The following is a 16,700-nucleotide window of genomic DNA, read 5'->3' on the forward strand; positions in this document are numbered from 1 at the left end:
TTCCACAATTAGAATTTCATCTAGTCATCAAGGAATCATGGGTATAGCCAGAGGTGATAAACCACTGCTGCTATGGGATAGCTATTGAGGTAAATGGTGCAATGATCTGAATGCATTTGAAGGATTAGAATATAATACTGCGTGCTGTAGATAAAGGACGTTTATTAGTGTGGCTAGTGCGACCTTTCTCCTCATTCCCCTACTATAATATTCTGGAGGATTTAGAGGCCAGAACAAATCCTTGAGGATGGTGAAAAGTTGAGATCTGCGAGTACAAACATTTTTGAAAAATTCCTATGAGCTGGAGGACAGGTGGAAATGTGACAGGAGGGTGCTCCCACCTATTGAAACTGTCTCTTATAGCCCTACAGCCTGCTCCCATCAAGTATTCTTACTCCTCCTACTCATCACTGTTCCCTTCCCCACCCATTCCCCTTATATGCCCAATCTTCCTCCTGCCACTCCATTCTCCTTTTTTATCTTCCTTCCTACTTGCCTTGCCTTCTGTCTGCTCGCTTGCTTTACCCCATTCCAGCCATTACTATAATCTGTACCCGGCTAACCTGCTTCCATCCTTATCTCTCGTACAGCATCCACTGACACCATCCGTACATCCTTGCTCTGTATTTTACTTGAACGTCACCATCCTAGGTGATTGTTACATTGATGATGTTAAAAGGGTGCCACTAGGACTCTTATTAACAATCGAACGGCCCTTAATTTTACTCAGTTGGAGACCAGCTCTGCACATCAAGCTAGGCATATGCTGGACTTAATCAGTACCAATCAGTAGTCTCTTATGGCTGGCATTTCGGAACCCCAGGTATGGACTGATCATGTTTATTCAATTTGTATCAGACTAGAACTAGGAGATGGGCTTCCGGAAGGACTGATCTCACGCTTCGACAATGGGGCAAATTACAGGGCTCTACCTTTACCCAGAGGCTTTCCAGTTCTCCCACTCATCTAACTGGAGAGGTAACCATGGGCCTAGACAGTTTTATTCACTAGCTCATCAAGGCCATCAAAGTCCAACCACCTCAGAGTCTCAACAACCAGAAGAACTGAGCTCATTCTGCCCCCTGGTCCTCACCCTCTTTGGGAAAAGAGTGTCTTACCTTTGGAGAGTTAGAGCAGGCTTGGAGGGCCACGTACTCCCAAGCAGACAGAGTCTTATACAAATCGTCCGTAAGACGAGAGACTGTACTTTGCTGCCCAGATTGAATTGACAAAAATGATTCTTGCACTATTTTCCAAATTTCAAAAGATTTCCTTTAGCCTAAGGGTTGTACTCCCGATCCTGATTTCTTGCAGGAACTATGTGACAAACTGGCTGATTTCTTTGATCGTAAGATCAAGACTATTTTCGCTGGCTTCACAAACCTCCGAGATGCAGATAGTGACGCCCGGTAGACCTCATTGGATTGTCCCATGATATCCCCTCTCGCAGAGTTTAGTTCTATTACTTTGTCGCTGTCTGAACACGTTATTCTACATTGTAAATCAGGATCAACTTTAGGTCCTTGTCTTCTGTTCGTATTTAAAAAGAGTATTGAGATCATCGACCAGATCTTTAACTACAAACTCAGTCAATCACTTATTTTGGCTCATGGACCGGATAAATGGAAGCTAGCTCTTGTAAAAACATCACTTAGGAAATCCACTGCAGACCCGAAGATCTTGTCTAATTACAGCCTCTTCTCCTTGCTTCCAGCACCAGAAAAAATACTGGAAAAATTGGTCACTCTCCAGAAACATAAAACATTCTTCATTTTCTTCAAGTTGGCTGTAGACCTAGGTTCTCCACACTATCTGCAGTCCCTGAAGTCTCAGAATCTTTAAAGCTTATTTTAGACAGTGGAAAAAAATTGTTTCTGATTCTCTTGGGAATGTGGCCAGCATTCATCGCGATCAGTCACAATTTCCTTCTTCAACATCTGGCTGTCAGCGGCATTCAAGGCTCCAATTATTTCTAGACCAAAGAAAGCAGGTTTTCCTTTTGGGGCCTTTTAAATCAAAGGAGGAATCACTCAAATATGGTGTCCCTCAAGGCTCATCTCTTAGCTCCACTTTATTCACTGCAATATGGCGTCCCTTATTACTCGTATTAAATCATTTGGTAACGCCACTGTGTCTGATGATACTTAACTGATTCTGGCACTAAATAAGGACTCCACCAGTTCCGAACTAATTAAAAGAAATTGCCTCTCCGAAGTAATCAGAATGGTAATTCTTTTTATTGTAATGCTAAGACAACAGAAATCCTCTGCTTTAGAAATAACAACCAGTTCTCTGCCTCGGATTGATGTGTCCGGAAAATCTTGATATGTCCCATCTGCCTACCAATGGAGCAAGAAACTTAAGTTTGACAATGATTTGTATTTCTGCCATCATGTTAACACTGTCTTGGGAGTCTGCTTCTCAGTGATTGTCCCTAAAAAAAAGTTTTGGGACTTTCTTTCCCTCAGAAACAAGTATGGTTATTTGCGCTTTGGTCACCTCAAGACTTGACTACTATCATAGTGTTATCTTGGGTTTGCCCAAATATCTGATCCTGAAGAGCAGTTTACAAACCAGGGATGGCAGATCCATATCTGTTCTTTGGACAAAGGCATGGAGCAATCTGCGGCTCACTGTACAACAAACTGTCAACAACAACACACTTCAGAAAGCTCCTGAAAAAAACAGATTTTCACTCAGCCTTAAGTGTCTATTCTCTCGCAACTTTTCAAAGGGACAGGCTTCTTTGTTCATTGACTCCAGCACCGAGATGCCTTTCAGGGTGATTGTTGCGCTTTAGAAATGCCAATTTCATTCATTCATTCATACTGGGCCCGATCAGAGGTGGACACTAATTTTAGCAGAGATGGGGGCAGGGGCCCCTTACCCGTACACTCACTCACACCCATGCCTTAGTGCACACACACCCATTCACAACACTCACTCACTCAAATTCACATACATGCATTTACGCACTAAACATGAAAAAACGAAACCTACCTCCGCTACAGTCTAGGAGGGAAGCCTCGGAGGTCCCAGGGGGGTTTGGGACTGCTGCCTTCTCTCATTGGTAGGTCAGCCAATGAGAGGAGGCAGCAGTTTCTCACTCCTCCCAGAGTGGAATGGGGTCAGTGAGACTGTTGACCCCACCACACTCTGTGACGAGGTGTCACTGACCAACACTCGGCCCTGGGCATTTAAGGGCTTAAAACTGAAGCTCCCAGGTCTGAGGCAATCATTGATGCTCCCCCTCGTCACGAGAGGGAGAGTCTTGAAGCACTTTTGCCAGGTTGAGGAGGCCACACCCACAGGACTGTGAAATACTCAGACTGGCAAAGCTCAAGACAGCCAGGAGTCTGAAGTCTGTGCATTTAGCGCATGTCTGGCTCCTGGCTGCCTGACCTGAACAAGAAGCGTGTCGAGCAGGCTGACTTTTGTTCAGCCTGATAGACACTGTCCTTGTTGTGAAAATGGTGGGGCTCATGGCCCTTTAGTCCATAAGAGCGAGCCGATGCTTGCTCTGATTAAGTTTCCTTTCCTGCCCACTCCTCTTTCCATCTTATGTGGTCCTACCCCTCCCCAAAGCTTTTCTTTGCTTTAGCGCCTTGAGACCTTGAGACCCTCCGGGTAAGTAGTGCGCTCTACAAATGTCTTGATTGATTGATTGATAGTGTTTCGGTTCACACTCCTGATTTTTAGGGACTTTCCACTCACAGAACAGGCACGCTTTCTCCGCTTGTCTTGAGTGTAACTTAGATATTGGACTTCTGTCTAACCCCATTAGTGGTTAGAATGGATAATTCTCATTAGTCCTGAGAAGTTGTTTTGTGAATATGTACCCAGACAGGTCTGATTTTCTGACAGAAAGATTTAAACATTCCAGCCCTTACCTTTTGGAAAAGATCCTCTACATCCCCCATGGCCTTCTGAAGCTCATCTTCAGCGTGCCGTGCCCGGTCCAGTGCATTATCTGCAGTGGCTACTGCGCCATTGCAGTTTAGTCCACCGCAGTGTCTTTTCCCTTCGTCGTCACGGCAGCCGGCTCCTCCACAGGGGCTTTCTGAGCATGGGGCATCTCCGGGAGCACCGCAGACCTGTAAGAGAAGCCCATACACATATCACAATGATTGACAAGCCTGCACCAGCACAGTATTCCTGGAGGGTGGGGTGCCCCCTTTCTGCCTGGTTCAAGGAGAGAATGTGTTGCAATGAAATTAGCCTCCTGCATGGTGTGTACTCAAGTACCCCTACCCTTAGAGCCCAACTTGAAATATCTGGCATCCTAGTTTTTTATTTTAGACCTACTGTCATGCTAATCTAGCATCTACAGTCTCTCTAGACTCGTGTTGGGAACCATCACAACTCATCATGAGACAGCAAAAACCCAGCCACGGCAGTGGTCTGCGACCAATTCATCCTGTACATGCCCGTATTACCCAAAAGAAGGTTGGCCTGTGAATGGCTATATTGCCCAGAAGAAATCAACCTGGACACGGTAGTACTGCTAATTGATGAGCTGGTGCGTCGCTACAATTGAGGAAGGAGAATTGCCTGGGTGTGGCTGCACGGAGCCCAGAAAACCTGCCCACGCCTTGCCCACCTGTTCCACGCTGAGATTAGGATGAGATTGAGCCTTCTGTGGGGATCACCATTCCTGCCTTCCCTTCCTTTACCAGTGACCAACTGAGATGTACATAAGCAGGACCGCTGAAGCTGTGTTTGCCGGATGGGTGCCCACAGCCAAAGAGTCAATGCTTGATGGACCAGCTGATGAGTGCGGCTTCTATTAGAAGCAGGAAGGAGTAGATGCTGCTGCTGAAACAGACTATTCCACCATGGATGGTAAAAACAGAGCAACTGAACTGTACGGGAACTAAGACTACTGACCTGTGCGAGACTGAGAGGAAATACATTAAGGGGGTAGATTTGCACTCGAGCAGTAATCACACTTTTGCTGTAATCCCAGGTGGGAATCACCTAGACCACAACGAGGGTACCAGGAAAAGATAGTGCTTAGAACTGCAGCCCTGCCCAACAGCACCAGGACACAACATTGTGCTTTGCCTATGTGTGTGCCTAGTATTCCATTCTAGTGTGCATTAAAGGAAAATGCTACTTACCAGTATGCATCTGTTCTTGGCATGTAGAGCTGTAGATTTATATACTTTAAATAGATCTCAATCTGGTGTTGGGCTCCGATGTTTGCACTTTGTTTTTGTCTTGGAAGAAGTCTTTGTTTTGTAGTCACGAGATAGGTGACTCCTCCTTACGGTGATAGTGCGCATGGTACTTTTCTCTCTTAAACGATAGGCACTGGGTAGGACATTCAGTTATTGTGCTGCGGTACGACTGAGTCTTGAGCTTGAGCACCTCGACCCCACCTCCCAGAGAAGCCTGTCACTATTGCTATTTCTAGCACTGAGAGCCAAGTGCTGAAGGGATTGTACTTGGCCCATTTTGCAGAGCCTACTAAGATAGAGCCCCTGATACCAGAGGCAAATTACCTCATCTCGCACAGTTGAGGCCCATCGGCCCCGGCTTGCTCCAACGGGGTCTGCTAGACTGTCTGTAGGGTGAGACATCCCCTTCTGGCTGGTTCAAAGAGTGACTGTCTCTCAAATGTTACTGCACCCAAGTCGAAACCTCAAATGTGTCTTCCTTGGGACATTTTCAGAAAAAAGATGCAAACAATGTAATAAATTGTAGGTGCATGCCTAGGACTTAATGTACATATTGGCTATGGTTCGGGACCCACAAATATATAAACAAACTAACATCACCATTGCTTTCAAAAAGGTGACTAAAGTTGGTGAGATAATCACATAAACCTCACTTCCTAAATGATTCACAGCTTTATGTCATATATCTTCTCTGTCTTAGGCTTCTCTTTCTTAGTCTACTTTTTTCTTTTTTAAGTCTTTCTATTTTGCTGCAACCTACTCAGGACTTTTGATTATTCTTTACATGTTTGCGTAAAACAGATACACCGAAGGCTTTCGTTTAACTGTGTTTGGACTAAACACGGAAAACTGGAGCATGAGCTGTGCATGAATATACTGAACAGCGAATGTTGAACCTTAGGTACGTAGGTGGCAGGCTTGCCAAAATCTCTTAGGACTTACTTGGCACTTCCATACATAGAGTAAACATTCTACCTAGCGCCAAGGTCACAAATGTGGGCGTGTTTTTTGAGAACACCTCCATCTTCCAAATGAAGAATGGGTCTCCAGAGCTTTCCTCATTTGCATGTTAATTTGCTGCAGGAGATTTGCCGGATAGTGACCTCATGTTGCGGCTGTTTGATCGTGTGCAATACTGGACGACCGTATCAGACACCATGCCTCGCTGGCATGGTCAAAGTGGCAATGACTACTTGGTTAAAGAGGAGCTCGCCTGTCAAGCTCTGGCTCTGATCCTCCTTGAGTTGCTCAGCTGGAGTGGATGTTCTCAAACTGCTTGGTGACTCTTCAGCCTTGGGGTCATCTTCTAACCGTTTCAGGACCTGCCTCGCGCTTTTGCTGATCCACGTTGCTACCCCGCTCCTCTTTAGAAGAGTCAGGCCATTCCCTGCTTTGCTCTCTTCAAGGACCACAAAATATCATCCTATGCAGGACGGCTTGATTGATTGATTGAATGGCAATTTGTGTAAGCGCTACTTTGCCCAGAGGCGTCAAGGCGCAAAAGATGTAGTAAAGCCAGGTACTGATATAGAGTAACAGGGTATGGAGGCCTAAGAGTAGGCTTCAGTAAAGAGCAGAGTTTTAAGGCCCTTTCGGAAGAGCAGCAGAGAATCCTGGCCCCTGAGTTCCAAAGGGAGCTCATTCCAAAGTCTGGGGCTAGAGAAGAGAAGGCCTTACCACCCCATCTCGCTTTAGCGACTCGGGGGATAGACAACAGATTCTGACCGGAGGAGCGTAGTGCTCTGCCTGGGATATAGGTCGACACTAAGGTCCTAAGGCCCTCGGCGCCAGCACCGTGAAGAGCCTTGTGGGTGATGGTCAGGATTTTTAATTTTATTCTGGCATGCACCGGGAGCCAGTGAAGACTTCTCCTGATCCTGGTCCCTGAGGAGCGTCTGTTATATTATAAACTTTATATATTCTCAGGTTTGAGGTTTTGTAGAAAACATGCACGTGTTGGAAATTACTATTTGCGGCATACAAGCACTGAAAGGAACTTCTGCGTGGGAATCCACAAACAGCAACTAAAACTGAAACAAAATGCTGTTGCAAGGGGATGCTATGACAACAGTTGCTGTTTAGAGCCCAAAATATATCCTATAAATAGCTTCAGTGAAGATAAACAGGTTTGTCAAGACTTAAAGAGAACTTAAATAGCCGAGACCTGCTCCCTTTTCATTCCTTGCAGCATGAAGCCAGCCTGATCGGACTTCACAGATATTTGATTCTTTTTTAAGTTCCCTTTGTAGCTGAGTTACGTTAGTTTTTGTTTTATGCAGAGTGTGGTTGCCTCACTTCTTCCAAGTAGTTGTGTACGTAGTCACCCTGCACGAACAGCGCAAATGTTCTATCACATGCAACTGTTAAAATACCTCCTGAAGTGGAACCTGGGAGAATTAACATCTACAAGTGAACAAATGAAATGTGTAGGAATAGACAAAACTGAGGGGCATATTATCAAGCAGGGCGATAGGCAATTATCGCCGGTTTAGCAGCCGATTTCGGCCGCTAAGCAGCGATAATGCATCGCTCTATTAGCAAGCTGTCGCTAACTCATGTTAGCGACAGCTTTTAGGCGATAGCGAGCGGTTTGGGGCCCACTTTGCATGTCAGCGATATTTATCGCTAATGACATGCAAAATGGGCGTACCCAACCTATTAACGACTGAAAGCAGTTGCTAACGTCGCTATCGCCTATTAGCAAGGAAGGCATAGCGATGGAAATATTCCTGCTATTGCCAAAACCTAACGCCTGCTCATACCAGTTCTTAGCCATGTTCTTCCAATGGGAGATGGATAACATGGCTAAGAGCATTTCGCCGCTAATGCGTGAATATCGCTGTATTCTCAGCGATATTCACGCATTTCGCCGCTATCGCTAGATATTTCAGCACAATGGAGAAAAACGTTGCTAATAGCATGTTTTTTCCGCTAACATATCCAGCGATAGGCAGAGATAAAAAAAATGCGCTAAGCGCATTTTGCGATAAATATCGCTATTCCTTGGTAATATACCCCATGTACTTGGTGCATTTCTGCTTTATTTAGCACCTTGACTGCTAGCGGTTTTCCCGCTGTGTGCTGGGATTTCGAAAATCCCTAGTAACACGACGAGCTCAGCTCGTCATCAGCACACGAGGGCCGTAGCTGATGACGAGCTGAGCTCGTCATCAGTATCGAAGGGGTTAAATCGCTGAAATTGTTCCAGCTGCTTTCAAAACAAAATAAAATAAAAAACTATAACCTGATACATTTTACCAGATAAGTTGAATTACTGTAAATACTTTTTTGTGTACAGATTTTCATTTTCTGAAGGTACACATTTATCAGCCATGCACTTATTTTTTCGTAATGGAGTTGTCTCCTTTAATAGTTTCATGTGAGTGACATACCTGCAGCTATGCACAATTTCTTGTCCATTAGTTCTGCCTTCGGTGCCCATTGGGTGTTACTGCCTGATTGACTTTAGTTTTCAGGCTATGAATAGATTTGAGTCTGTTTGCCACCCTTAGTTTCAAGCTAGTAAGGGGCCTCCAGAAGCTGGGTAGGGTCTGCTCTGCCCTTGTGCTACTGGCAACTGATGTGTTCATGCTTTGGGCAGGTCTGGGTATCTTAGATTGTCTTTATGTCTCCTAATAGGAATTGGTGGGCTTCAGGACAAGGGCAGGTTGGGGTAGGCTGGGTAGTCTGCTTTGGGTTTTCTTGTGATTGATGGATGGGCATCAGGCTGGGGATGTTTAATACTTTGTGTGACCTTTGTGTTCACTTTCAGTATTTGTAATGATCGCCAGAGGCTCATTTAAAGCTGAGCGGTAACAGGCAAAAAGTGACGGATGTCTGTCCCACCTGGCTCATTTCACCACCTTATATGGAGGTGAAGTAAACACCTTCTACATAATTTTTTTTTTAAATATGTACTAGAGAAATTTTGTAAGAAAATAAATATATGTTGAAAAATATATTTTTGATAAATAAAATATGAATAATCAATTTTATAGTGGGATACTGTATTTTTGAGTTTGGATGTACTACCTGTGTATTCATTGATTGTTAAGGAGAGGTTCTTTGTTGCTATTTTTGACTTGTTCCCTGGTTTCCTCTCCTGATATCCAGTATTTCAGGGACCCTCTTATGTTTCTGGTGAAGTAAACACCCTCACCGGTGCTCAGCTGCGTGGCCGACCAGCTAGTATCGTTTATATTCACAAAACTACTCCTGCCATGGTCGGAAGAAGAGTGATCTAGCCAGCTGTAAACCCCATGTGTGTTGGGCCAGCTAAAAGTTGTGGTGGATCTACCGCTGCTTGGAGGCCTGCTCACCAAGGTACGCGGCCAGGAGCCTGAAGGTGATGGACAGCTACGTGTACATATTGTCATCCTTATGTTATATATTTTGCTAGTGAGTGATGGTTCTCTGACTATGGGCAAGTACTTTTGGTATGTTGGGTAGGCTAAGTGCCCCATTAAGGCTTTCCTGTAAAAAAGACACCAAGCAAAAGTCTAGTGTGGGCATGTCTGGTTGTCCTTGGGGCTTACAGAAATGGAAATGTTGCCAGTGGTTGATGGACAGATGGCATGGAAAGATCTGGGTATGTTAAGTTTCTTCTGAGACCCTTTAAATACCCTTTAAATACTCAGTCACCTGGCCAGTAAAGCTGGATTAGAATAATTCCCGCCCTCACCTTTTCATTGATCTTCTTCAGGTCGAGCATGTCCGCCTTCGCTGTAAGATCCACCAGAGACTTGCGATTTGCGGCATTCTTCTTGTTGAAATCATCCCTCTTCTTCCCTATCACCACGTTTGCCTTCTCACGAGTGTTGGCGGAGTCACTCACAGCACTTGGTACATCCAGGGTAGAAGCGTTGGCTTGACGCTCTGCCTCGCGGGACTTGGCGTGAGACTGACGGATGCTGTCATAAGCTCCTAGATCACAATAAAGACAAAGCACATGTAGCAGAACAAAATAACAGATTCTACTGTTCCTACTCTAAGGGACGACCCCTTGACCATGACATGTAGGCATAACTGGTGAGGCATAGGGTGATAACAGCTTATAGAGCATTGAGCCTCAAACAACTGAAACTGAAACTGCCATACTCCCTGTCCACAAGCAGAACACAAATACTTAGAGGGAATCCTTAGACCTGTAATAGGAATCTAGTAGTCACAGACACTACTACACGAAGCAATCAACTAGACAAATACTCCAATTTCAGCTTCATTGACACATAGCTGAAGCATCCTTATAGCCAGCCCGTAGACGCATTTAAGGACCCCAACGGTATGCTTTGGATTGCAAAGTCTGTGATTTCATTTCACTGATCCAATAACTCATCTTTTAAAAGTAGAGCTACTTGTAGGAGATGGTGGTTTATGGGTGTTATCAGTCACTGCTTAGTACATTTCTGCAGATTGAGCTCTCCGTGAAGATTCCTTTGAAACATCTATACAGGACTGTCATCAGAGTCAACATTTGCATGATGTCACTTCCAGTGCCACACAACCCGAACTGGTTGGACATCTGAAGGGTGACCCCCTACAAATGTTTAGCTATCCGTGATTAGCCCTTTAACAGATAGGGTTGTACTTGAAATCCAACAATGCCTAAAAAACATAGTCTGCCTAGTACCAGCTTTGCCTTCTAAAGAAAGTCAAACCGGATGTTCCAGATAGTGACTTCAGAACTACTGTTCAAGCCCTTGTAGTCTCACGTGTGAATGGTGGTAATGTTCTGTTCCGTGGCCTCCCAGACATAACACTAGCACCTCTTAGGGGCATCATACACACAGCAGCACTTCTTTCCAGGGCCTGTAGGAAAATGATCACATCACCCCCACCCTGATGGTACTCCATTGGCTCCTGTTGCTGACCTTCACCATCTTCAAAACCAGCTGCATCATTTACAGAGTCATCACGACCAGCACTTCTGTTTATCTTACAGACAGTCTCACCATCTTTCCTGGTTCTCAGCACTTCTGCAGCCAGCACACCATCAAGCTGCAGACTAAAAAGTATAAAATGGTGAGACAGCAGGCCTTTTCCATTTATGTTCCCAGGATTTGGAACAATACCTGAGTCTTTCAGTCCTGCTCCAACGCTGCCCCAATTTAAGGAAAGAGTGGAAGACTCACCTCTTTAAAAAACACAACATGACGAAACCTCAATTATCCAGAACCCGTCTTCCTTTCCTGTTACTCGTTGTCTTTATGCCTGTCTTTGACCCAAGTACTGCTCTGTGCTGTATTTATAGCTAGGTTCACTCTAGAAACAGCATATGCTTACATAGATACATAATTTGTTCTTTTGTTATGGCACACTGAATGCTCAAACATCTGCATAAATCCTCCTGTGTTCCCATGAACATGAAGCTCATTTTATATTTAACCTGGGGTCAGGGGAGGGGGGCACATGAAACATCAGGGACCCTTAGCTCCAATATGCTTTCTTATTCCAAAGAACAGTACCATCAAAATGCTCTTGCAGACTGCCCAGGCAGGCTTGCCCCAGCACCTTCCAACTCCTTCAGCATTTTTTCTTGGGCTTCAGAGGGACTGCTGCCTATATAATGCTTAGGAATCTCTGCTGATTGTGCTGAAGGAGAACCACATCGTTTGGCCTGAAATGCGAATGACTAAGGCCCAGTCAAGCAATCATGACTACTGGTCTGCGGGGAAATCTTTGTTTGAGTAATAGTCGAGTCTACTACTCCATAGAGCGTCATTTTTAGTGACAACCTCTTCCACACCTGCTCTCTCATCCCCCCTCATCCCTAAGTTGCATCTTCAGGGACAGGGACAGAAGGCAGATCCCTGAGGATACCATTCATTACCCCTCACAGTTGGTCCCCTCCTCTGTGTCACTTACCTAGGAAGTTGGAGTTTTTCAGGACATCCAGCTGGTGGGAGAGCTCCTTTGCAGATGTGTTGAGCGCCCGTGCATCTCTTTCCAGCGAAGTCAACTCGTAGTTGGCCGCAAAGTTCTCATCCTGTACCTCGGTAAGCTCACCCTCCAGCTGGGTCAGGGCTTCTGTAGTCTCACTAATTTTGTTTCTGTGGTTGAAAAAAGAAACAGATCAGTGGTAATTTAAAATGGGGCTGACTACGACTAACAACAAGATTAACACGAGGGGCCTGGTTACGAGTTTAGTGGACAGGGTTACTCCTTCACAAAGGTGACGGAAATCCCATCTGCCAAATTACAGTTCCATTATATCCTATGGAATTTGAATTTTGAAGGACGGGATATACATGTTTTTAAATGGTGTCAAAAACACATTGTTTTCTTGAATGTCCCGCGGTACTAGAAAATACGTATTGGAATGGTTCGCCACAGACTCGTGAAACAAAAAAACAAATTAATAAAATGAAAAACCTGCGGCTACAAAGAAACTTAAAAATACCAACCAAGTAAATCATTGCCAAACATCCAAAGTATGGACTACAGCACATGCTTCGGAAGTACACCTCATGGAAAGGTATGTGTGTTCTTATTATCTAGTACAGACTAACATTATGCTTTAATTTTGCACTAGACTGACAAGGATAAAAATATTGACAGGTAAGTACGAATACATTTACTATGCCTAACTCCACATGTATTTACCTTAAAAAAAAATTATATATATATATAAATATATATGTATATATATATATCTATACTACTATTATAAAGAGAGAACAGAAACCTTTTGGCAAGGTAAACTCAGGAACCACAGCGCCAATCCACACACCCAATACATTGTTGTAATCCTCAGGGTGTGTAGATGGACAAAGACTGCATAAAATGTAAAAAAAACGTAAATTAAAAAATTAAACTTTATAAACAAAGTAGTCCCCTAAAAGTAGCGCCAGCCGCGACGTAGCGCTGGCCGCGAACTAGCGATGTTCGCAACGTGCGCGATGATGACAGGCGGGGAGGAGCGGTGACGAGCATCGAGGAGTGGCGGTGAAGTCCGGAGCGCGGGGAAGAGCGGCGGCTCAGGTAAGGCAAAGGCGGGAGGCGGGAGAGGCAAGAGGCGGTCTGGGCAAAGTCGGGCGGGCGGGGTAAGGCAAAGGCAAAGACGAGGTGGGAGGCGGGAGGCGGGTGGTAGGCGGTCTGGGCAATGTCGGGCGGGCGGGGGCTGGGGCGGGAGTGCACCCAAGCATGAAATGTTTCCCCCAGCCCCCTTCTGCCCCGGGCAACGCTGCTGCAATCTGGAAATGCTGCCCCCAGCCCCCTTCTGCCCCAGGCACTGCTGGGGCGGGCTGCTAGTATATATATATATATATACACATATATATTCACAGAATAGCTCCGCAGCACCTCCGGCAAGCAGTACAGCCACACCAGCAAGAGAGGAGACGGACCACAGGATCAGGTGCAAAGATTCATTTAGCACAGAGAAACAGCTACACGTTTCAGGCTCCACGAGCCCTTGATCACGCTGTCAATCCTTTAAAATTGTCATTGCTTTTAGTATGTGTTTGAGAAAAAACATGCCCCAAACAGTGACCTCATGTATCACATGGTCATGAACATAGATGATATACTCAACAGAGCACGTATATGTATACTTATATTTTTTGCTTATTTTATAAGTCAGTTGTTATAGATTCATACCTGCATAAATGCATAGTGTGTATATATATATATATATATATATATATATATATATATATATATATATATATATATATATATATATATATATATATATATATATATATATATATATATATATATATATATATCTCCACACGAGTTCTCAAAACAGCAGCGCCGTAGTCTCAATATCACCGCAGCGCCACCAGAAAACAGCAGACCCAGAATTTTCCGTGAGTAAATTAATTTATTCTGCAACACACGGACAGCATAACGTTTCGGCCTCCCAGAGGCCTTGGTCACATGGCATTCCAGAGGGGAATGGCAGAAATTTAAAGTGCACATGCATGCGGCGTTAGCCAATCAACGTAGAGGTGTGTACAACAGTGCAATAAACATAGTAAACATACTGCACGTTACCCTGATGTTCATAATAACAATGCACTGTGGCTGTCCAAACAAACGTTTTGGGATAAATCCCTGAAAGTCACATATAGCCAGTAATTACATTAAGCAAGAATCAGTGAACTAGCATAATGCCTGTTAAATGTAACAATGTGAATTTGCTTAAAAACAAAATAGATGGATAAATCCATTTGTAAACAACACTAGTCATGGTTGCTTAAACACTTATGAATATAAATCCGTATATGCATAGGAATATGTGGTCTAGACAGTTAGCATGTCAACCTAATAAATATTAAATTCATGAATATTCTGATACATTGGGGACATGTATATGCCTATGGCCCACATCCATTCACATTCGAAAGCCCTATATCTGCCGAAGCATTACATATTGTAAGAATTGCTTTAAAAGAATGGAAAACCATTAATATACAAACAGTAAACTCATCGGTATAATATGTCAAATTGTGGTTTTCCTGGCCGATGTTCGGAACAACACATCTCTACGTTGGTGATAAAATAAATGTAAAATAAAGTGCTGGGTGTTGTGTAAACTAATGAGACAAAAACCTGATATGGTGGTGAAATAAATAACAGATGTTTAACAGACTGAACCAAGTCTGTCGATCGCCGTGGCAGGATAACTGAACATTGTATCAAACACAGTAACACCAATCAAAAAGTCATAAGCACATGGCGAGCTGGAATTACATAAAGGAAGCCATATTGTGCGTCTATTGAATTGACTTTTATTTGGTGACATTGAAGAACAACAAGGAGAATACAGTATATTGAAATGATCTAAAGACAGGTGTAAAAGTCTTCCGATGCATTAAGCCCATTAGGTGCCTTGCTATCTAACATAAGAATATACCTGGTTTCCAACCTTCTTAGTGCAGCTTCCCTGTTTCCACCCCTTCTCATGGGTGTGATGGAATCAATGGCATAGTACTTCAGTAATGCACTGTTGCTATTATGTTGTTCCCTGAAGTGCCTAGCCACAGGATACGCTGGGTCATTGGTTTTGATGGCCCTAAGATGTTGAAGGACTCTTTTGTGAACCTGTAATTTGGAACTGCCCACGTATCTTAACCCACATGGGCATTCCAAAACATATACTGAGAAATCACTTTTACATGTAAGCTTATTACTGATCTTACACGGAACATCGGAAAACGGGGTGCAGTATTCTGTCTTGTTCACCCCATGTATGCAGGCTTTACAAGAAGCACACTTCCTCAAACCTTTACTGCCTGCCAGCCAATCTTTTCTTATTTCAAGTTCAGGGCTAGATTTAACCAGTGCGTCCTGTAACGAATAGGATTTCCGGTAAGTGATGGCCACTTTCTTGGGCATGGTGTTACCAATGACAGGGTCACATTTCACTAAGCCCCAGTGTTTGTTAATGATCTTCCTCAAAGCCCCATGCTGGCTATTGAAAGACCATATTAACCTGACAGGTTGCTGCACAGGTGTTGCAGCGGGATTGCCTGATTTCTTATGGAGTACGGCTTCAGCACGAGGTATTGCGTTGGCTTTACATATCGCTGCTGCAACTATGTTTTCATTGTAGCCACGGGCCAAAAACCTCAGTCTGCTGGCTTGTTGTGCAATTTTGTATTGGGCGTCCGTGCTGCATGCTCTTCTAATCCTCAGCATTTCCCCATAAGGGATACTTCGGATTAAATGCGGTGGGTGGTGACTGTGAGCATGTAGTACCGTATTGCCCGCTGTGGGCTTCCTGAATAAAGATGTTTCCAATTGCCCATTGTTGACATCAATTGCAACATCTAAGAAAGTGGCATGTGTTGTGCTGATGTCAGAGGTAAAAGACAAGTTGTAATTGTTGATATTCAACTCAGCAATGAAGTATTCTGCCTGTTCTCTTGTTCCCTTCCAGATCATAAAAACATCGTCGATGTATCTGTACCACCGAACAATGTGGTCTCTGCATATAGCAGAGTGTTCACCACTGAGGACCTGTCTCTCCCAGTACCCCATATGGAGACAGGCGTAACTAGGAGATATATATATATATTTATTTATTTATTTTTGTTCACTAAAAAAACAAAATGTTTCATGGATGTTATAGTTATGAAATTTAAATTTAAAAAATCTTTGAAATTCACTGAAAAAACGAAAGGTTACAGAGACATTATAGTTAAAGAATAGAATTTGAAAAATCTTAGAAATTCACTGAAAAACCAAAGGTTACAGGGATGTTATGGTAAGCTCAGATTTTACATGCGAAAAAAACATTGAAATTCAGAAGTTATAGTTACCTGAGCTAACTATAACGTATGCCCCTGCAATGAACTGTTTATGACTTCACATATTACATCACTCATAACATGGTCAGTGACATCACTGATGTCATCTCAAATGACATCACTGATGACATCACCCACAAAACCACTTATACACTTACCCATACAACTGCTCACACACCCACTCACATACCCACACAACAACTCACATACCCACTCACAGATCCATACAATCTTTCACACACCAATGCAACCACTCATACAA

The 16,700-nt window shown here is 43.8% G+C and overlaps 1 protein-coding gene across 2 annotated transcripts in view; it reads right to left on the reverse strand.

The window, feature by feature from the left end:
- Positions 1–16,700, reverse strand: part of LOC147693099 (laminin subunit beta-2-like) — a 251,162-nt gene that overhangs the window by 22,475 nt on the left and 211,987 nt on the right. For both annotated transcript variants that reach the window (XM_086939355.1, XM_086939354.1), the window contains 3 exons: positions 12,045–12,229; positions 9,862–10,103; positions 3,891–4,094 (listed from right to left, as the gene is read on the reverse strand). In XM_086939355.1, coding sequence (XP_086795481.1) covers positions 3,891–4,094; positions 9,862–10,103; positions 12,045–12,229 — 631 coding nt within the window. The remainder of the gene's footprint in view (positions 1–3,890; positions 4,095–9,861; positions 10,104–12,044; positions 12,230–16,700) is intronic.

This window comes from Lissotriton vulgaris, chromosome 9 (assembly GCF_964263255.1).
Source record: "Lissotriton vulgaris chromosome 9, aLisVul1.2, whole genome shotgun sequence".
Taxonomy (NCBI): domain Eukaryota; kingdom Metazoa; phylum Chordata; class Amphibia; order Caudata; family Salamandridae; genus Lissotriton; species Lissotriton vulgaris.